This window comes from Pseudochaenichthys georgianus, chromosome 1, assembly GCF_902827115.2.
Source record: "Pseudochaenichthys georgianus chromosome 1, fPseGeo1.2, whole genome shotgun sequence".
In the NCBI taxonomy this organism is placed as follows: domain Eukaryota; kingdom Metazoa; phylum Chordata; class Actinopteri; order Perciformes; family Channichthyidae; genus Pseudochaenichthys; species Pseudochaenichthys georgianus.
Genome location: NC_047503.1, coordinates 43,218,292 through 43,241,972, shown reverse-complemented (window position 1 = coordinate 43,241,972; position 23,681 = coordinate 43,218,292). Strand labels below are relative to the sequence as shown.

General features: G+C 42.7%; 1 protein-coding gene across 6 annotated transcripts in view; it reads right to left on the bottom strand.

Moving 5' to 3' along the window:
• Positions 1–23,681, bottom strand: part of kif16ba (kinesin family member 16Ba) — a 55,971-nt gene that overhangs the window by 27,310 nt on the left and 4,980 nt on the right. For 4 of the 6 annotated variants that reach the window (XM_034088221.1, XM_034088227.1, XM_034088213.2 and 1 more), the window contains exons 5-19: positions 22,191–22,288; positions 21,548–21,657; positions 20,907–21,049; positions 20,265–20,433; positions 18,677–18,808; positions 17,657–17,832; positions 16,857–16,922; positions 16,656–16,715; positions 15,683–15,802; positions 15,022–15,073; positions 14,013–14,150; positions 3,034–3,116; positions 2,574–2,662; positions 496–528; positions 111–164 (exon numbers count right to left, since the gene is read on the bottom strand). In XM_034088221.1, the coding sequence (XP_033944112.1) occupies positions 111–164; positions 496–528; positions 2,574–2,662; positions 3,034–3,116; positions 14,013–14,150; positions 15,022–15,073; positions 15,683–15,802; positions 16,656–16,715; positions 16,857–16,922; positions 17,657–17,832; positions 18,677–18,808; positions 20,265–20,433; positions 20,907–21,049; positions 21,548–21,657; positions 22,191–22,288 (1,523 nt within the window). The remainder of the gene's footprint in view (positions 1–110; positions 165–495; positions 529–2,573; positions 2,663–3,033; positions 3,117–14,012; positions 14,151–15,021; positions 15,074–15,682; positions 15,803–16,655; positions 16,716–16,856; positions 16,923–17,656; positions 17,833–18,676; positions 18,809–20,264; positions 20,434–20,906; positions 21,050–21,547; positions 21,658–22,190; positions 22,289–23,681) is intronic. The other 2 variants (XM_034088235.1, XM_034088204.2) reach the window with 1 other exon arrangement.

Sequence of the window (23,681 nt, the reverse complement as noted above, 5' to 3'; positions counted from 1 at the left end):
GTAATTTATAACTGAAACTGATTTCCAGATGCAAAAGAAAGAAGAAATAGCCAACAACTGTTATGACTAAACCCGTGAATCTTGTACGAGTGCAGACTCAAGACTCGTACCTTTTCAGCTCCAGTTTCTCCAGCTCTTCTCGCTGCTGTCTCTCAAACTCAAGCCTGTAAACACAAAACACTCCATCAGCTTTCTTTACTCTTATCACCAAAAAGTCCACTCACACATCGTCAACATTAAACACCACAACAAATAAGGTGCAATAAATAAAAGCAGCACAAAATGACGGGCGTCCAATGAAATGCCAGGCAGTGTGAAAAAGCAACGATACATTCTCGACTCTCAGGCGTTAAAATGGAGACACAAGCAGCCGGGTGGAGTGCAAAATAATAATAAAAACAGACAGTGATGGGTCAGGTTTAGAGACGGGACGAATCAACACACGTCTGGGTCTAAAACGGGACAGTTAGACAGGAAGTGGACGGCTGAGTCTACCTGAGGAAGACGGGGCCCTTCTCAGTGAAGAGACTGCCAACGGGACAGGGTTTCAACAGTTAATTCAACAACTTAAAGGGTGCATCGATGACAGGAAACTGTGCGCTTAATACATTTAACAAAACACACTGCTGCTGACAGAGTACACATGTTCTGTTCTCGACAAATAAACCAAACAAATCTCTCTTTACAATCATTTTAAAAGAAATCTTGATATATAGCGACAGTAACCGGACAGAATACACAAAGAACGTCATCTGATTTTTATTTGTATTATGTACTTTTAGTTATTTATTTTAATTAAAATGTTGTGCTTTTGGTTGTACATGTTGTGTATTATTTGATCACAAATAAATACTCGAAGAACAAAAGGTTCAATTTCCTGAAAAATGGAGAACAACAAACGCCATAATAATCCAGCAATTATTCAGCTGACAGTTCGTCCTGAAGCTCACAACATGAAAGACATCATGAACTGTCTGAAATAAGTGGGGGTTATCCTCTGGAGAGCATGAATAGGCTCAATACATGTCATAGAGAAGAGTTTATTATGGTAAGTTGCAGTAACTACAGTCATTTGTCTTCTAAAACATATCAAGGCAAATTAAAGGATTTAGTTTAGACACATAATGTTGATGCGCTTCAAGCTGTAGACTAGGGTGGTCCTTAAAGTTGAAAGTGGGAAAGTCTAAGCAATCTGACAACATGTACCCTCCCTCATCCACCTGGAAATTTAGCCTCAGCTGCTGGTGCGGCAGCCCAGCTCGATGAGGGGGGGGGTACATGTTGTCAGATTGAGGAAAACATTCACCAGGAGAGTTTTCTTGACTAACAGAATGAATTCTGGGGGTTCCTTTCAACTTTAAGGACCACCCACACTTGCCAACCTTGCCAAGTGCTAGTGGATCGCCGGAGCTGTAGATTAACATTAACATGCTTATTGTAGTTGTAAGTGGAATGCCTTGAGAGTTGTCGATTCTTGTTCTGTTTTCTGTGACCGTCTTCCTCGCCATGCTGAACACCCGCTCAGACTTTCAGTTGCGCGCGCTACTAAAGAGACGCGCTACCATGGAAACCGAACGATGGTGTAGCTGTATTAAAGTCCGAGTGGGAACAGTCGTGAGTAAATCTGATTTTGTCAGAAATCGGGAGAAATATGACGCAGGGGGGAAACCGGGAGAGGGCAATGAAATCGGGAGTCTCCCGCAGAAATCGGGAGGGTTGGCAAGTATGGGACCACCCGACGTGAGGCTGAACTTCAAGGTTGATGAGGGAGGGGTAAATGTTGTTGGAATTTGAATACAATTCACCAGGAGAGTTTTCTTGACTAGTATAACGAATTCCGGTGGTTGGAGCTTAAAATAAGTGAATTAAAAAAATGTACCTCTCACGAAGGACCACCCTACCCTCGACCTTTAGAAGTTGTTTTGTATAATGAATGAAGCTCAATACATTGCTGTGATTACACAATGGAAAAAGCATTGCTTAAATGTGTTCCATGGAATAAATGTTACTTAAATAAATGGATAGCTGCAGGACTAATAGCTTCATTTAGCAACACATCAATACACACACGATGCTTTTCAAAAGGTGCATGGTTTGATGACAACAGAGGAAATATAGATTAGAAATTGGCTTATATTTGTACATTAAATATGGCAGTGTGTTGCAGGTTTTCTGCAGATCACATAGAGCAACACTATTAATGCTACCCCGATATACAGCAGGATCCTTCTTTAAAGAAGGAAAAACAGTCAAATTATGTGAAATAAATAGGACAGAGTGGAGTCTTGCTCAGAATATATCTAAGGGTGGGTTGGAACAAATCATTTCAAAACACAACTCTAGAAAAAGTGTCCGTTTACTCCTCATCATTTTAAACTCCATTCATTTTGAACTAGCAGTGAAACCTTTGACTCTGTGGTGTTGTATTAAATGTCACCTATGTTTTTTTAACATAAAAGCACGATCTCATATCCGCTCTGATAAAAACAATAGTGATAGATGCAGAGGGGGGGTGCACTGCAGCGGATCATTGCATGCAGCAGCTGATGCTATCCGTGTGTTCAGACACTCACCCCGGGTTGTAGAGCATCACGGTGGACAGGTTCTCGCAGGACGTGGACAGGTCTGTCATGGAGAGGCTGAACGTAGAGAGGACGCCACTCTGAGGGGGAACATAATGTACATCACCTTTCAGCAGAACAAATGAACTTTACAAGAAGAAATGAAGACGTGAAAAGTTAATAAAAAAAGAATAAAACAAGTCATAATGACCAACGATAAAGAAGAAACAAAAAAACTGCGGAAAAAAAACAAAGCTAAAAATACACATAATACAAATCTCTGTGTAGACACTACTTAAAAGATGGATTTCTACTTTATTTAAAACTATATAAATATATTCTGCTCCTGTGGAAGGTTATATCAGCAGTTTGGAGCGTAATGGCCAAAAGCAGCTTCACAAAATGCTCTGAGCAGATTCAGTTAAATATTCGTGTTCTCTGAAGGGAACTCGCTCAGACGATCAAATGTCACCTTTCGTTTCTCCCTCAGCTTGGCCGCCTCTTTGGGATGGTTGAACCGAAACATGTTGGTCCTGCCGAGCAGAATCACCGCACCTGGACGACAACAGAAAGGCCTTTCATACTTCTGGAGATTCAACATGTTCCGAGTGTATTTTGAGTGACTTTAAAGGTCCCCTATTCTACTGTTTCTCATCAATATATTACAGGTCTCAGATATATACAAACATGTCTCTGATTGGCTGAAACACCAACAGATCATTGCAGCATTACCCATAATCCCCTCTGTTTCCAAAGTGCTGATTCTCTGTCTGTTACTTTAGATGAAAACAAGGAGCCCCTCCCCACGCCCCTCTGAGAGACATTTGGTTACAAAGAACTCAATGGTGCTCTAGGAGGAGATTCAGGAGATAAGGGGGGGGGGGGGTTACCTTGGTTGCTGATTGGCTAATGGTTACACAAGACAACACGTCGTTATGACATCATAAAGTGGCTAAAATCTGATCATCTCATTTTCAGACAGGTTTTTATAGAAATGGATCAAAAAGAGAGAGAATCTTTGTTCCTGGAACTTTCAGAGTCTCTTTCCACAGAGGGGACACATGTTGATGTAGAAGAGACATGAAGAAGAGGGGACACATGTTGATGTAGAAGAGACATGAAGAAGAGGGGACACATGGTGATGTAGAAGAGACATGAAGAAGAGGGGACACATGGTGATGTAGAAGAGACATGAAGAAGAGGGGACACATGGTGATGTAGAAGAGACATGAAGAAGAGGGGACACATGTTGATGTAGAAGAGACATGAAGAAGAGGGGACACATGGTGATGTAGAAGAGACATGAAGAAGAGGGGACACATGTTGATGTAGAAGAGACATGAAGAAGAGGGGACACATGGTGATGTAGAAGAGACATGAAGAAGAGGGGACACATGGTGATGTAGAAGAGACATGAAGAAGAGGGGACACATGGTTGATGTAGAAGAGACATGAAGAAGAGGGGACACATGGTGATGTAGAAGAGACATGAAGAAGAGGGGACACATGTTGATGTAGAAGAGACATGAAGAAGAGGGGACACATGTTGATGTAGAAGAGACATGAAGAAGAGGGGACACATGTTGATGTAGAAGAGACATGAAGAAGAGGGGACACATGTTGATGTAGAAGAGACATGAAGAAGAGGGGACACATGTTGATGTAGAAGAGACATGAAGAAGAGGGGACACATGTTGATGTAGAAGAGACATGAAGAAGAGGGGACACATGTTGATGTAGAAGCGACATGAAGAAGAGGGGACACATGTTGATGTAGAAGCGATATGAAGAAGAGGGGACACATGTTGATGTAGAAGAGACATGAAGAAGAGGGGACACATGTTGATGTAGAAGCGACATGAAGAAGAGGGGACACATGTTGATGTAGAAGAGACATGAAGAAGAGGGGACACATGCTGATGTAGAAGAGACATGGAGAAGAGGGGACACATGTTGATGTAGAAGAGACATGAAGAAGAGGGGACACATGTTGATGTAGAAGAGACATGAAGAAGAGGGGACACATGTTGATGTAGAAGAGACATGAAGAAGAGGGGACACATGTTGATATAGAAGAGACATGAAGAAGAGGGGACACATGTTGGTGTAGAGGAGACATGAAGAAGAGGGGACACATGTTGATGTAGAAGAGACATGAAGAAGAGGGGACACATGTTGATGTAGAAGAGACATGAAGAAGAGGGGACACATGTTGATGTAGAAGAGGGGACACATGTTGATGAAGAAGAGACATGAAGAAGAGGGGACACATGTTGATGTAGAAGAGACATGGAGAAGAGGGGACACATGTTGATGTAGAAGAGACATGAGGAAGAGGGGACACATGTTGATGTAGAAGAGACATGAAGAAGAGGGGACACATGTTGATGTAGAAGAGACATGAAGAAGAGGGGACACATGTTGATGTAGAAGAGACATGAAGAAGAGGGGACACATGTTGATGTAGAAGAGACATGAAGAAGAGGGGACACATGTTGATGTAGAAGAAACATGAAGAAGAGGGGACACATGTTGATGTAGAAGAGACATGAAGAAGAGGGGACACATGTTGATGTAGAAGAGACATGGAGAAGAGGGGACACATGTTGATGTAGAAGAGACATGAGGAAGAGGGGACACATGTTGATGTAGAAGAGGGGACACATGTTGATGAAGAAGAGACATGAAGAAGAGGGACACATGTTGATGTAGAAGAGACATGAAGAAGAGGGGACACATGTTGATGTAGAAGAGACATGAGAAGAGGGGACACATGTTGATGTAGAAGAGGGACACATGGTGATGTAGAAGAGACATGAAGAAGAGGGACACATGTTGATGTAGAAGAGACACGAAGAAGAGGGGACACATGTTGATGTAGAAGAGACATGAAGAAGAGGGGACACATGTTGATGTAGAAGAGACATGAAGAAGAGGGGACACATGTTGATGTAGAAGAGACACGAAGAAGAGGGGACACATGTTGATGTAGAAGAGACATGAAGAAGAGGGGACACATGTTGATGTAGAAGAGACATGAAGAAGAGGGGACACATGTTGATGTAGAAGAGACATGAAGAAGAGGGGACACATGTTGATGTAGAAGAGACACGAAGAAGAGGGGACACATGTTGATGTAGAAGAGACATGAAGAAGAGATGACACATGTTGATGTAGAAGAGACATGAAGAAGAGGGGACACATGTTGATGTAGAAGAGACATGGAGAAGAGGGGACACATGTTGATGTAGAAGAGACATGAAGAAGAGGGGACACATGTTGATGTAGAAGAGACATGAAGAAGAGGGGACACATGTTGATGTAGAAGAGACATGAAGAAGAGGGGACACATGTTGATGTAGAAGAGACATGAGAAGAGGGGACACATGTTGATGTAGAAGAGACATGAAGAGGGGACACATGTTGATGTAGAAGAGACATGAAGAAGAGGGGACACATGTTGATGTAGAAGAGACATGGAAGAAGAGGGGACACATGTTGATGTAGAAGAGACATGAGAAGAGGGGACACATGTTGATGTAGAAGAGACATGAGAAGAGGGGACACATGTTGATGTAGAAGAGACATGAAGAAGAGGGACACATGTTGATGTAGAAGAGACATGGAAGAAGAGGGGACACATGTTGATGTAGAAGAGACATGAAGAAGAGGGGACAACATGTTGATGTAGACGAGACATGTGAAGCCCAGAGGGGACACATGTTGTTGTAGAAGCGAACTGGAGAAGGAGGGGACACATGTTGATGTCTAGAAGAGACATGGAGAAGAGGGGACACATGTTGATTGTAGAAGAGACATGGAGAAGAGGGGCACATTTGTTGATGAAAGAAGAGACATGAAGAAGAGGGGACACGTGTTGATGTAGAAGAGACAGAAGAAGAGGGGACAAGTTGATGTAGAAGAGGACATGAAGAAGGGGACACATGTGATGTAGAAGAGACATGGAGAGATGGCCCATGTGATGTAGGAGAGGGGACACATGTTGATTGGAAAAGAGGACATGAAGAAGAGTGGGACCAGGCACTGTTGATTAGAAAGAAGAGGCCAGGGAGAAGAGGGACACATGTTGATGTAGAAGGACATGAAGAAGAGGGGACACATGTTGATGTAGAAGAGACATGGAGAGGACACATGTTGATGTAGAAGAGACATGAAGAAGAGGGGACACATGTTGATGTAGAAGAGACATGGAGAGGACACATGTTGATGTAGAAGAGACATGAAGAAGAGGGGACACATGTGATGTAGAAGAGACATGAAGAAGAGGGGGACACATGTTGATGTAGAAGAGACATGGAAGAAGAGGGGACACATGTTGATGTAGAGAGACATGAAGAAGGGGGACCACATGTTGATGTAGAAGAGACATGAAGAAGAGGGGACACATGTTGATGTAGAAGAGACATGAAGAAGAGGGGACACATGTTGATGTAGAAGAGACATGAAGAAGAGGGGACACATGTTGATGTAGAGAGACATGAAGAAGAGGGGACCACATGTTGATGTAGAAGAGACATGAAGAAGAGGGGACACATGTTGATGTAGAAGAGACACTGAAGAAGAGGGGACACATGTTGATGTAGAAGAGACATGAAGAAGAGGGGACACATGTTGATGTAGAAGAGACATGAAGAAGAGGGGACACATGTTGATGTAGAATGAAGAGGGACACATGTTGATGTAGAAGAGACATGAAGAAGAGGGGACACATGTTGATGTAGAAGAGACATGAAGAAGAGGGGACACATGTTGATGTAGAAGAGACATGAAGAAGAGGGGACACATGTTGATGTAGAAGAGACATGAAGAAGAGGGGACACATGTTGATGTAGAAGAGACATGAAGAAGAGGGGACACATGTTGATGTAGAAGAGACATGGAGAAGAGGGGACACATGTTGATGTAGAAGAGACATGAAGAAGAGGGGACACATGTTGATGTAGAAGAGACATGGAAGAAGAGGGGACACATGTTGATGTAGAAGAGACATGAAGAAGAGGGGACACATGTTGATGTAGAAGAGACATGAAGAAGAGGGGACACATGTTGATGTAGAAGAGACATGAAGAAGAGGGGACACATGTTGATGTAGAAGAGACATGAAGAAGAGGGGACACATGTTGATGTAGAAGAGACATGAAGAAGAGGGGACACATGTTGATGTAGAAGAGACATGAGAAGAGGGGACACATGTTGATGTAGAGAGACATGAGAAGAGGGGACACATGTTGATGTAGAAGAGACATGAAGAAGAGGGGACACATGTTGATGTAGAAGAGACATGAGAAGAGGGGACACATGTTGATGTAGAAGAGACATGAAGAAGAGGGGACACATGTTGATGTAGAAGAGACATGGAGAAGAGGGGACACATGTTGATGTAGAAGAGACATGAAGAAGAGGGGACACATGTTGATGTAGAAGAGACATGAAGAAGAGGGACACATGTTGATGTAGAAGAGACATGAAGAAGAGGGGACACATGTTGATGTAGAAGAGACATGAAGAAGAGGGGACACATGTTGATGTAGAAGAGACATGAAGAAGAGGGGACACATGTTGATGTAGAAGAGACATGAAGAAGAGGGACACATGTTGATGTAGAAGAGACACGAAGAAGAGGGGACACATGTTGATGTAGAAGAGACATGAAGAAGAGGGGACACATGTTGATGTAGAAGAGACATGAGAAGAGGGGACACATGTTGATGTAGAAGAGACATGAAGAAGAGGGGACACATGTTGATGTAGAAGAGACATGAAGAAGAGGGGACACATGTTGATGTAGAAGAGACATGAAGAAGAGGGGACACATGTTGATGTAGAAGAGACATGGAGAAGAGGGGACACATGTTGATGTAGAAGAGACATGAAGAAGAGGGACACATGTTGATGTAGAAGAGACATGAAGAAGAGGGGACACATGTTGATGTAGAAGAGACATGAAGAAGAGGGGACACATGTTGATGTAGAAGAGGGGACACATGTTGATGTAGAAGAGACATGAAGAAGAGGGGACACATGTTGATGTAGAAGAGACATGAAGAAGAGGGGACACATGTTGATGTAGAAGAGACATGGAGAAGAGGGGACACATGTTGATGTAGAAGAGACCTGAAGAAGAGGGGACACATGTTGATGTGTAGAAGAGACATGGAGAAGAGGGGACACATGTTGATGTAGAAGAGACATGGAGAAGAGGGACACATGTTGATGTAGAAGAGGGGACACATGTTGATGTAGAAGAGACATGAAGAAGAGGGGACACATGTTGATGTAGAGAAGAGACATGGAGAAGAGGGGACACATGTTGATGTAGAAGAGACAGGAAGAGAAGAGGGGACACATGTTGATGTAGAAAAGAGGGGACACATGTTGAAGAAGAGACATGAAGAAGAGGGGACACATGTTGATGTAGAAGAGACATGAGAAGAGGGGACACATGTTGATGTAGAAGAGGGGAACATGTTGATGTAGAAGAGACATGAAGAAGAGGGGACACATGTTGATGTAGAAGAGACATGGAGAAGAGGGGACACATGTTGATGAGAAGAGACATGAGGAAGAGGGGACACATGTTGATGTAGAAGAGGGGACACATGTTGATGTAGAAGAGACATGAAGAAGAGGGGACACATGTTGATGTAGAAGAGACATGAAGAAGAGGGGACACATGTTGATGTAGAAGAGACATGAAGAAGAGGGGACACATGTTGATGTAGAAGAGACATGAAGAAGAGGGGACACATGTTGATGTAGAAGAGACATGAAGAAGAGGGGACACATGTTGATGTAGAAGAGACATGGAGAAGAGGGGACACATGTTGATGTAGAAGAGACATGAGAAGAGGGGACACATGTTGATGTAGAAGAGACATGAGAAGAGGGGACACATGTTGATGTAGAAGAGACATGAAGAAGAGGGGACACATGTTGATGTAGAAGAGACATGAAGAAGAGGGGACACATGTTGATGTAGAAGAGACATGAAGAAGAGGGGACACATGTTGATGTAGAAGAGACATGAAGAAGAGGGGACACATGTTGATGTAGAAGAGACATGAAGAAGAGGGGACACATGTTGATGTAGAAGAGACATGAAGAAGAGGGGACACATGTTGATGTAGAAGAGACATGAAGAAGAGGGGACACATGTTGATGTAGAAGAGACATGAGAAGAGGGGACACATGTTGATGTAGAAGAGACATGAAGAAGAGGGGACACATGTTGATGTAGAAGAGACATGAGAGAGGGACACATGTTGATGTAGAAGAGACATGAAGAAGAGGGGACACATGTTGATGTAGAAGAGACATGAAGAAGAGGGGACACATGTTGATGTAGAAGAGACATGAAGAAGAGGGGACACATGTTGATGTAGAAGAGACATGAAGAAGAGGGGACACATGTGATGTAGAAGAGACATGAGAAGAGGGGACACATGTTGATGTAGAAGAGACATGAAGAAGAGGGGACACATGTTGATGTAGAAGAGACATGAAGAAGAGGGGACACATGTTGATGTAGAAGAGACATGAAGAAGAGGGGACACATGTTGATGTAGAAGAGACATGAAGAAGAGGGGACACATGTTGATGTAGAAGAGACATGAAGAAGAGGGGACACATGTTGATGTAGAAGAGACATGAAGAAGAGGGGACACATGTTGATGTAGAAGAGACATGAAGAAGAGGGGACACATGTTGATGTAGAAGAGACATGAAGAAGAGGGGACACATGTTGATGTAGAAGAGACATGAAGAAGAGGGGACACATGTTGATGTAGAAGAGACATGAAGAAGAGGGGACACATGTTGATGTAGAAGAGACATGAAGAAGAGGGGACACATGTTGATGTAGAAGAGACATGAAGAAGAGGGGACACATGTTGATGTAGAAGAGACATGAAGAAGAGGGGACACATGTTGATGTAGAAGAGACATGAAGAAGAGGGGACACATGTTGATGTAGAAGAGACATGAAGAAGAGGGGACACATGTTGATGTAGAAGAGACATGAAGAAGAGGGGACACATGTTGATGTAGAAGAGACATGAAGAAGAGGGGACACATGTTGATGTAGAAGAGACATGAAGAAGAGGGGACACATGTTGATGTAGAAGAGACATGAAGAAGAGGGGACACATGTTGATGTAAGAAGAGGACATGAAGAAGAGGGGACACATGTTGATGTAGAAGAGACATGGAGAAGAGGGGACACATGTTGATGTAGAAGAGACATGAAGAAGAGGGGACACATGTTGATGTAGACGAGACATGAAGAAGAGGGGACACATGTTGATGTAGAAGAGACATGAAGAAGAGGGGACACATGTTGATGTAGAAGAGACATGAAGAAGAGGGGACACATGTTGATTGTAGAAGAGACATGAGAAGAGGGGACACATGTTGATGTAGAAGAGACATGAAGAAGAGGGACACATGTTGATGTAGAAGAGACATGAAGAAGAGGGGACACATGTTGATGTAGAAGAGACATGAAGAGAAGAGGGGGACACATGCTGATGTAGAAGAGACATGAAGAAGAGGGGACACATGTTGATGTAGAAGAGACATGAAGAAGAGAGGGGACACATGTTGATGTAGAAGAGACATGAAGAAGAGGGGACACATGTTGATGTAGAAGAGGACATGAAGAAGAGGGGACACATGTTGATGTAGAAGAGACATGAAGAAGAGGGGACACATGTTGATGTAGAAGAGACATGAAGAAGAGGGGACACATGTTGATGTAGAAGAGACATAAAGAAGAGGGGACACATGTTGATGTAGAAGAGACATGAGAAGAGGGGACACATGTTGATGTAGAAGAGACATGAAGAAGAGGGGACACATGTTGATGTAGAAGAGACATGAAGAAGAGGGGACACATGTTGATGTAGAAGAGACATGAAGAAGAGGGGACACATGTTGATGTAGAAGAGACATGAGAGAAGAGGGGACACATGTTGATGTAGAAGAGACATGAAGAAGAGGGGACACATGTTGGAGAAGAGAATGAAGAAGAGGGGACACATGTTGATGTAGAAGAGACATGAAGAAGAGGGGACACATGTTGATGTAGAAGAGACATGAAGAAGAGGGGACACATGTTGATGTAGAAGAGACATGAAGAAGAGGGGACACATGTTGATGTAGAAGAGACATGAAGAAGAGGGGACACATGTTGATGTAGAAGAGACATGAAGAAGAGGGGACACATGTTGATGTAGAAGAGACATGGAGAAGAGGGGACACATGTTGATGTAGAAGAGACATGAAGAAGAGGGGACACATGTTGATGTAGAAGAGACACGAAGAAGAGGGGACACATGTTGATGTAGAAGAGACATGAAGAAGAGGGGACACATGTTGATGTAGAAGAGACATGAAGAAGAGGGGACACATGTTGATGTAGAAGAGACATGAAGAAGAGGGGACACATGTTGATGTAGAAGAGACATGAAGAAGAGGGGACACATGTTGATGTAGAAGAGACATGAAGAAGAGGGACACATGTTTGATGTAGAAGAGACATGAAGAAGAGGGGACACATGTTGATGTAGAAGAGACATGGAGAAGAGGGGGACACATGTTGATGTAGAAGAGACATGAAGAAGAGGGGACACATGTTGATGTAGAAGAGACATGAAGAAGAGGGGACACATGTTGATGTAGAAGAGACATGAAGAAGAGGGGACACATGTGATGTAGAAGGACATGAGAAGAGGGGACACATGTTGATGTAGAAGAGACATGAAGAAGAGGGACACATGTTGATGTAGAAGAGACATGAAGAGACGTGATGTAGAAGAGGGGACACATGTTGATGTAGAAGAGACATGAAGAAGAGGGGACACATGTTGATGTAGAAGAGACATGGAGAAGAGGGGACACATGTTGATGTAGAAGAGACATGAAGAAGAGGGGGACACATGTTGATGTAGAAGAGACATGAAGAAGAGGGGACACATGTTGATGTAGAAGAGACATGAAGAAGAGGGGACACATGTTGATGTAGAAGAGACATGAAGAAGAGGGGACACATGTTGATGTAGAGAGACATGAGAAGAGGGGACACATGTTGATGTAGAAGAGACATGAAGAAGAGGGGACACATGTTGATGTAGAAGAGACATGGGAGAAGAGGGGACACATGTTGATGTAGAAGAGACATGAGGAAGAGGGGACACATGTTGATGTAGAAGAGGGGACACATGTTGATGAAGAAGAGACATGAAGAAGAGGGGACACATGTTGATGTAGAAGAGACATGGAGAAGAGGGGACACATGTTGATGTAGAAGAGGGGACACATGTTGATGTAGAAGAGACATGAAGAAGAGGGGACACATGTTGATGTAGAAGAGACATGGAGAAGAGGGGACACATGTTGATGTAGAAGAGACATGAGGAAGAGGGGGACACTGGTTGATGTAGAAGAGGGACACATGTGATGAAGAAGAGACGATGAAGAAGAGGGGACACATGTTGATGTAGAAGAGACATGGAGAAGAGGGGACACATGTTGATGTAGAAGAGACATGAGGAAGAGGGGACACATGTTGATGTAGAAGAGGGGACACATGTTGATGTAGAAGAGACATGGAGAAGAGGGGACACATGTTGATGTAGAAGAGACATGAAGAAGAGGGGACACATGTTGATGTAGAAGAGACATGAAGAAGAGGGGACACATGTTGATGTAGAAGAGACACTGAAGAAGAGGGGACACATGTTGATGTAGAAGAGACATGAAGAAGAGGGGACACATGTTGATGTAGAAGAGACATGAAGAAGAGGGGACACATGTTGATGTAGAAGAGAACATGAAGAAGAGGGGACACATGTTGATGTAGAAGAGACATGAAGAAGAGGGGACACATGTTGATGTAGAAGAGACATGGAGAAGAGGGGACACATGTTGATGTAGAAGAGACATGAGGAAGAGGGGACACATGTTGATGTAGAAGAGGGGACACATGTTGATGTAGAAGAGACATGAAGAAGAGGGGACACATGTTGATGTAGAAGAGACATGGAGAAGAGGGGACACATGTTGATGTAGAAGAGACATGAGGAAGAGGGGACACATGTTGATGTAGAAGAGACATGAAGAAGAGGGGACACATGTTGATGTAGAAGAGACATGAAGAAGAGGGGACACATGTTGATGTAGAAGAGACATGAAGAAGAGGGGACACATGTTGATGTAGAAGAGACATGAAGAAGAGGGGACACATGTTGATGTAGAAGAGAAATGAGAAGAGGGGACACATGTTGATGTAGAAGAGACATGAAGAAGAGGGGACACATGTTGATGTAGAAGAGACATGAAGAAGAGGGGACACATGTTGATGTAGAAGAGACATGAAGAAGAGGGGACCTTTGAGACAGTTGATGAGGGTTTCTCTGCAGACTTCTTCCTCACCTTGGTTGAGCTGCGACCGCTCCGTCACCTGAACTCCGTTAACCGAACACTGAGCTCTCCCGAGCGGCACCAGAGTCACTTTCCCGTTCTGGTTCTCAAACCGGCAGTGCTCACTCTCCAGGTCCAGACCGTGCAGGACTGCAGGCGGAGGAAATAAGACATGAATGCCACTTCCTGTGCCAGACTCAACCTCTGCACAGTTACAGCATCAGTTAAAGAAATACTATGAGCAATATCAAATAAGACAGTTCTTAAAAGACAAAGAAAGAGTTAATACAGAGGATTAGGTTCAGTCTTCTTGGGGAAAATATGTCGATAGATAGATAGATAGATAGATAGATAGATAGATAGATAGATAGATAGATGGATGGATGGATGGATGGATAGATAGATAGATAGATAGATAGATAGATGGATAGGTAGATAGATAGATAGATAGATGGATAGGTAGATAGATAGATAGATAGATAGATGGATGGATGGATGGATGGATAGATAGATAGATAGATAGATAGATAGATGGATAGGTAGATAGATAGATAGATAGATAGATAGATAGATAGATGGATAGATAGATAGATAGATAGATGGATAGGTAGATAGATGGATAGATAGATAGATAGATAGATGGATGGATGGATGGATGGATAGATAGATAGATAGATAGATAGATAGATAGATAGAAGCGTTTTTTAACTGTCATGTTTTATTACATGAGTTTCTCCGTCAGATATCAAACTACTTCTGGCATGAAAGGAAGCACATTGTTTGAATCTATATATAATGACAACTAGTATATTAAATGTCGTTTATCTAATGTCCAAACATGTGACCATAGTTGGAGTGGGAATGTATTTACACGTCTCTTTGCCCTGATTTCCTTTGTTTCCGTGGCGCACATACAGCACACGTCTCCAGTGAAATTAAATACAGAGATACCTTGTTTGTTAATCTGTACATGTTCTCTTACAGCTTGTTAAAAGAGAACAGGCTCATGTGACCAACTCACTGATGTCCTGCTCCGTGGACGCGTCCTCTCTGCCCACATAGGTCCGTCCCTCCTGAGGAAGCAGAAGGACAAACACAGAGAAGTTTAAAAGCCAGTCGGCATTGAAAGACACTAAGGCACACACTCAAAGACACTCCATCTGCAAAGCTAAAGTCATTATGGAGACTCTGATGTGACATTTCAGATTACGAGATGAAATACGCTGCTCTGGACAATCTTGTACTAAAGCACATTCTCAAAGTATTGAAGTGACTGTTATTTTGTATATATTGATTGTTGTGTTTTTATGTATGTCTTAATGTGTGCATATGTAAAAATGTGTCTGTTGATTGTGTATATATGGGATAGACATATTTGCACACATATTTTATATATATTTGTTTTTGTATTCCGGATTGTGGGAGACGGTATTACGATCTCGCCGTCTGTGCACACAACCTGGAAGATTCACAATAAAGTTGACTTTGACTGAAAATTAAAGTTAAAATGTTTCAGGATGTGTTTGTCGTTAACATTCGTTCAGTTTTTTTCTTTTAAAACCTTGATGAAGACTTTCCTCAAACCAGATATAAGAGTAGTGTGCACCAGGTAGACAACACTTAGTTACATATCATAAATAGATCATGTGGGCCTCTGTGCTCCAGGAGAAGCGACTTCTGACCTTCAGATGGTACAGGATGATGCCGGTACTGAGGAGGTCGTCGTCGATGCCGATGAGGTGAGGCAGCTCCGAGTCCAGCACCACGCCGATGCCCTCCTTCCTCAGAGCCAGAGTCTCCTCCTGGACACACCGCACACACACAGGTTAGCGTCAAGTAGCTTTGCACATACAAGGAGTTCTGAATCATGGAAACAGAAACATGTACTGTACTTTTCGGACTATAAGCCGCGACTTTTTCCCCATTTTTTGTGTTCAGCTACCGGCCACTAGGGAACCTCCTAAATCTATGGATTTTACAGGTACAATTAACCACCTTTAACTCTATGGGCTCTAGGACCGGTCCGCGCCCGCCACCTTTAAGCGGCGGGCTCCAGCAGGAAAAGCTGGAGGCCGGAAAAGAGTGAGACAGGTAGCGCGCCAAAGTAAAAGTGGAACCGAGAGACAGAACGAGAGCGAGACAGACGGACAATGTAGCTGCTGCGGCTTATATGCAGGTGCGCTTTATAGTCCGAAAAGTACGGTACTCCAAGAGAATCATCCATGTCAAATTGAAATAAAAATAAACAATGAATTACATATTAAATTAACAATAATATAACAAGGATATAATGTGCAAAATATTGACAAAATAATGTAAAATGTGCAAAAATAATATTCCTATTTTGCAAATAATGTGCGTTGATGAAAGGCATTTGAGTTTGAGACTTGAACTCAAAGTAAAACCTCAGATATAATTTCACAAAACAATCTAAGTTTTGCACAAAAGAGAGGTTTTTGGTGAAGGAAAAGTCCTTTTAGGTGACAATTCAAGAGCAAAATAAAAATTGGAATTGAATATACAAATAATACGAAGTGCAAAGTACAACCAGGTTTTCTTTTCTTCAAGCAAACATCAGCAGAGGTCATTTAAACATATTGCAACGCGACAGTCCACGCAGCGAGCATGAGAAACACGAGTGATGAACAAAGTCACCTTGAGAATGTTCTGCGTCTCGTTCCACTTGTTGGTCCACTCTTTCGTCAGCTCCAACACCTGCACACACAAAGAAACCATGACGACTGAACAGAAACCACTCGGTAACAGGTGTTAAACTCCTCAGAAGAGCAAAGATCAACACAAACAGTACAGGAGTCGCCACACTTTGTGCACATTGATGAGAAAGATAAGACTCACTCGGGCTTCATTCTGGTGCAGTTTCTCCTCCATGCTGAGAGCAGTGGGCGAGTCCAGGAGAGCAATCTGACGCACAGACACACACAGTTCAAAACACGACATACAATGATCATAACTGTTCAAACTAGTCGCATATTTCACACAAAGCATAACATTATGAAAAAGTTCAGAGCAGATTCAAAATAAAACCAAACATTCTGAGAAATAACGAGCTGTTTTTAATGAATCGCCACTTTCCCTCTACTATGGCTGCGAAGGATCCTTATTTCCATTATCGATTCATCTGTGCCGATTATTTGTTTGAATAATAATTGGGTAAAGAAAACGTTAGAACATTTCAAAACATGTCCATCCTATTTTCTCAGAGTCAAAAGTCCTTAAAAAAGTCTTGTTTTTTTCCACAGGCCAAAAATAATCAGTTTAATGTGAGATGAAACGGAGAAAAGGAATATATATACACTTGAGAAGCTGTATATGGCATTTTCAGAATACAAAATGCTACAATAAATTGACAAGCCATTGATTTTCTTCTGTGGACCAGCTGTCCTGCTTCATCTGCACAGCTTCTACCATATTCTGTTTCTATCATATTCAATTTTATTTACTTGTACTATTGTATCTGTTTTATTGTGTTGCTCTGTTGGAGGAGCCGGTGACCTCAGATTTTCATTGTCATAACTCAGTGGCGAACTGTGTCTATCACAACTGGACCTTCTGCGCACGCGCGCGCAGAACAAACACAAACCTCCCTGCAGTCAGAAACAGATCCAGGGTGTGTGCATCTGGCAGTGTTTGTTTACCTGGTTGCCCTGAACCAGCAGAGCCTTCAGGCGGGCGATCTCATTTCGCAGTTCCCTGATCAGCCGCACGTTGCAGTCCTCGTTGATGGTGGGTTTGTTGATGATGTTCTTGGCTCGGTTAGCGTAGCGCAGCGTGCTCAGCGTCTCTCCGTAGTTCACATCGGCGGGGGAAACGTCTGCAACAAGACATTTAAAGTGACATCAGATCATTTGTGTGTGTAGGAGCCAAAATGCTACTGAGCCTGAGTTTATTATTTGTATTATTATTATTTGTTTACGTCACTTTTATTTGTATTTGTTGAGCACTTACGGCAATCGTCACATAGGTGTGCTTTGTGTATAGAGGTCACCTGATTCATGTCGGGTGCGGGTGACAGAGGGTGAGCTCGTGTGTGTTTTGATTTTGTTTATTAGATATCTTCTACCTTGGACGCTTTCGAGAGAGTTTGGCTCCCTTACTTGGACTATATTGGTCACTATGGATTTGACTGTTTTTGTGTTTTCCTGTAACCCTGTCATCTGGATTCGTCTATTTATTTTTGATCATTATTACTATCTAACTTAATTTTGTTGTTGCCTCAACCTCTACTATTCTCTATAGTAGAGGTTGGGGACCCCTACATTATGCAGTGTTTTTTTATTTCCTATTCTTCTCTACGTACCGTACGTGTCATGTCTGAGCTGTTCTGCTTTGTGTTGTAGAATAGAATTAGGATGAAACCCTCTGTAATGGCCACACATGCAGAGCACAGTGACATGTGTTCTCTGCATTTAACCCATCCCAGTGCCAGGAGTCTAACACTAGGAGCAGTGGGCAGCTATACAGCGCCCGGGGACCAATGGGAGTGGGGGGGGGAAGGGGGGGATGTGAAAATATATATATCTTCAACCTATGTTACTTCAGTATGTACTTTCTCATTGAAACGCGTCGCAGTCTAAAGCCAGGCTTAGCCTCTCGGCGACTCGCACTGAACTGGGAATGGAGCCGCCACAGTGTGTTATTAAAGGATTGTGTCTCACTGGCGATCATGATGGTTTTGGAGTTTCCGCCCAGGCTGTCTTTGAGCAGCCAGGTGAGCACCGAGTCTCTGTAGGGAACAAACACCGCCTTCTTCTTCAGGTTGGTGTTCCCTCCGTCCTGAGACATGTCCGCTGCAACACAAACGGATCCTTTAATCAGTCAGCAACTCGGCAAACATCACAAAATAAAAACAGACGGATGAAAGGGTAATTCTATATATCAAAGGTCCATGTCGTGATTTTCCGGTTATTACCCGTCCCCTTGTGTTATGAAGGTTTTTCTGCATGCAAACGGTCTGCAGAGACACAAACCCTCAAAGTACACCCTGTAGCGAGTAAAACTCTAACACAGAAAAGACCCGTCTGTGCTGCCCCAGAACGCCTCGTTGGACATTTTTATTTGTCCATTTTTTTCTTCCTGAGTCGTAGGGGCTAACTGACATAACGGCGTGTGTGTGAGGAAGACTTCCTCACACACACACACACTCAGTCAGCCTCATCTTTCTCAGCCGCAGCTCTGCGGATTTCTCAGCTAAACGCAGCGAAACTCAGCCTGAGCACACACACAAACACACAGCCAGGCTACGAGTGTGTGTGTGTGCTCAGGCTGAGCTCCGAGGTGTCTCGCAGACCCCTCGCAGCAACCAGGAAACGACACCACTAACCCAGCTCACACTGTCCGCTCCTCGAGCCTCACAGGGCGGAGCAGCGAGCCCCGCAACGTCCCGCCAACACGGCACCCAGACCCCACGCAGCATTCTCATCTGTTTGTCCTTACTGGTATTATTTCCTGGTTGCTAACAAACGCCATTGTAACACATGAACACTGATGTTCAGCTGTAACGGTGGTGGACTCATCAGGACAGAGTGGGCGAGCTGACCAATCAGAAGGAGCTCCAACAAGCCGTGTAGGACAGAGAGTGAATACACATACTTTACAGAGATGCTGTGAGAAACCAATGTGAGTTTGGAAAATTGCACAATGTAAATCTATTCTAGCAGACCTCAACAATGGAATTATGATCAGTAGAAATGGCCATGACATGGGACCTTTAAGGTAAATATATTCACCATCAACTAGTTGTTGATTTACATGCATATTAGCAGTATATTGGCTCTTTATTAGTCATTATAAAACACGTATTAATGCCTTATTCTACATGACCATATTCTCCCAGTAAAAGGCAATTAGTTAAGAGTTTTCCTCAATAACCCTCTAATTAGTGCTTATTTATTGTAAGTAAGGACGTTGTTGTACATGAGTTTGGTCTTAATGCTCAATATGCAGTAGCAGTACCACAAGAATAGCCATTCTCTCATAATAACATTAAACACATATGGTATATTCTTATGTAACACGACATGAAACTAAAAGTGTTAATTATGTCAAAATAACAGAGAATGTGGAATTTCTAACTCAGAATATGTTCCCTATTCTAAAGTGAAGTCTTGTTCATAACATATAAGCTAGTAGTTTGTCTCCAATATGTTGATTAACAACTAATTGATGGTGAATAAGTGTACCTTAATATAAAGTGTTACAGATGAAAGTTTCAAAACTGATTTGAGAGAATGTTCTGTTCCTGACCGAGAGCGGAGATGACGTTGCCCAGGGTGACGAGGGACTTGTTGATGTTTCCTCCCTCCTTCAGTCGGACGCCCGTGGCTCCCGTGGCGTCGGCTCGCTCGCTGCCGGCCAGGTCCACCAGGTGGATCTTACTGACCGTCTCACTGGGCATCTCTGAATCAAACTTAGCCTGAACAAAAGACAGAGAGGGCATTAGTCTAAAATGTGGTCATTTAAAATCTCACATTTTTTGGGGGGCTAAAAACTGTTAAAAACCTTAGTTGAAATCAGTTTGAATTATTTTTGAATGTTTGAAACTGTTAATACCTTTGGACAAAGACTAGTTATTATCTATACTTTCAGTCAAATACAAACAAGATGTCAGTTTAAGGAAATGTTGATGAATGATGTGTCATTTTCTGCTGCGTTAGTTTTCACTGACCACAAAATAAGTTGGGTTTTTTCTAAATGTGATTGTAGGATGGTTACATTACTCGCCTACGTTCTACCACCTGCTCCAGACTTCTTCAAACTGTTCTATGCTGTCGTTTGATGACCGAGTTGTTCTCAGTGTCAGTCTGTGGTGTCCAGTTGGCTCCACAGAGAAACTAACCCTCTGTAGGGAAATGATTTAGTCTCCGGAGTCTGTTCATAGTTCCTGACCTGTGTGAAGTTGATGGTGAAGATGGCGTGCGAGCGGCTGCTGACGTCGTTCATGCTCGTGCTGGCGGTGGTGCGGTTGATGTTTCCGGCCTCCATCAGCTCCTCCACGTCGCTGTAGTTCTGCACCAGGTGTTTGGACAGATCTGAGACAGAAGAAGACACATGAACCAAAGGCAACACAACGACATGTTTAGCAGCTAGCTACTTGCACACAGATTGAATATTCCTACTCAATTTAAAGACTGTAAGATACAATTCTACAATATATCAATATTCCAATCGATGGATGGACTTGCACTATTTTATCTGTATTATTGTGTTGCTCTGTTGGAGGCGCCTGTGACCTCAGATTTTCATTGTCAAAACTACACTGTAGCAAGTATGCACACATGACAATAAAAGCCTTGAATCTAAAAAATAACATCATTTTAAACTGCTGTGAGAACAAAATACCATCCTGAGATATTCACTTTAACTTCCCAGACTATAAAACTGACCTGAAACCAGACTACAGAAAGCGTAGAAATGACATTGTTGTACAAAAAATAAAAAAAGACTAACTCGTACTCACTAAATAACTAACTGAAAACTAGCAACAAGAACATTTGACTGCACTTTCTAGCCTTGCTCTGAAGTCTCACCTTCTACATACGGGCCGTCCTTGGGGTGCTCCCTGACTCTCAGGTTGTAGGTCTGAGTGGACTTCCTCCTCAGAAGGTCTCTCACCCTCTCGTTGTAGATCTCCAGGTAGCTGAGGAGATAAACCAAAAGGAAGACATTTCCCAATTTACCTAGAGTTGTTTCTCTCTGTTTTTGTGATGGTGTATTTTTAGCCTCAAAGACAAAGCGTTTCATCCTGAAAATGACTCCTTCCTGATGCTAGTTGAATATGCCACCTGCTGCCTGTCAATCATTCTGTTTGAGAGCAAGAGGAAAGATAGGGGACGCGGTTATCGATCAAACTGAGGATGAAACTCAAGAGCTGAAACTGTTGGACGTGATGATTAAGTTCTTTCACAGCAATATCGAAAATGTCATTTATAAAAGATGAGTTCAAAGACTTGGCCCCTGTGCTTCATGAGAGTTACATTTGCTATACTGCTTTCTTTTTAATTAACAATAGTGTTGGTATATTTAGCATTTTACCCAATTGTATATTTTAGATCTCTATCTATTCTGCATTTAAGTTTCATAATTTCATTTCATTTGACTATATGTCGCACCAATATTACCAAAGCAAATAGTTTTGAGCTGAAAGCCTACTCTGCAATAAGCTGGCCTCACCTGACTTCTGCACGAAATGAAGCTTCATCCCATCGAGTGGTCGCAGCGATACGAGTGAACAAACCTTCACAGAACCTCGGGATCAGACCTGCGTCTCCCTAAAACAACAACAACAACAACACACACAAACGAAAATACGTCAGTGAGATCCTGCAATATCAAACACACAGCCAAACGACTACAGGCTGAAAACCAGAGACATTTGGAAACATCCATTCAAATAAATGTGAGATTTAGTTTCTGCAAAATCTCCTCAACCACATTTTCCACCATGAGGAGGATAAACATGTTGACCTGTGCCCCCCTGATCCCAACACCAGCACACTAACCCACTGTGCCACACGCCCCTATACTGTACATGCAACAATAGTGTATTTAAGTCGTTGATCAAAACTGTATTGAATAATAATAATAATGCATTGTATTTGTATAGCGCCTCCTTGTACACAACATGGTTCTTTACAGCCATTATAATAAACAGGTGTGCGAAGTGTTATGGCAATTATGGTATTAAAGCTTAATACAGTGTGATGCTAATGAAATGTAACTGCTGTATCTTGGGAATGGCACGTACATGTATGTGTAGTAACAGATGTGTTCACAAAGGGTTTTATGACACTACAGGAAGGCCAGGGCCCAGGGGGTCAGGAAGAAATGTGCTCTAGGGCAGGGGCTCCCAACCTCTTTTCCCAAGAGCCCCCCCCAAATGACTCCTGTTGGAAGTTGCGCCCCCCCCCCCGTGTGTGTGTGTGTGTGTGTGTGTGTGTGTGTGTGTGTGTGCGTGTGTGTGTGTGTGTGTACACAACAACAACAACAGCGGTAATTCAAGTTTAAAAGTCTCAAAATGCTACAACTGCTGTCGCAAACTGGATGAATGTGAAGTATGTTGTTAAAGGAGGATGAAAGCGTAATCAAGGAGCACTATTGGAGCGACTTTGATGGTTATTGGACTCAGGATTAATTCATTTGGATTCCCGCTGAATGAAGAAATGAAAGGACGGCGCGGAAGTGGAAACAATTCACAAAAGGATTAAACTGTTTAAAACACATTCTCAAAGTAAGCTGAATTTTTCCGTTGTGTTTATGTGGATTCAAAAGTCGTAAATAATCTACAAAATGGAGGACACCGATCTGATCGGAGCAACTGTGACAAATCATCCAACTGAAACCGGCATGGACGATGACTATGTTTTAAAAATGCGCTTATCCAGACAAGCCTGGTTTGGACACTTTACGGGCAGAAGAAACATTTCTATTAAAGAAAGAATTATACATTTCTGTCTTTTTATGCCTTTAATACTAACTTGAATTTTTATTCAAATGAATTAATCAATTATTGTGTATATTTTATTGTAATGTAGAGACAAGGCTTTTAGTGACAATCATGTATTGCCTTACAATTATATGTAAAAAAAAAAAAAAGTCTAAAGATGATATTTGACCTCAAATCCTCTGAGGCCTGGCGCCCCGTCTGCGATCTTTGGCGCCCCC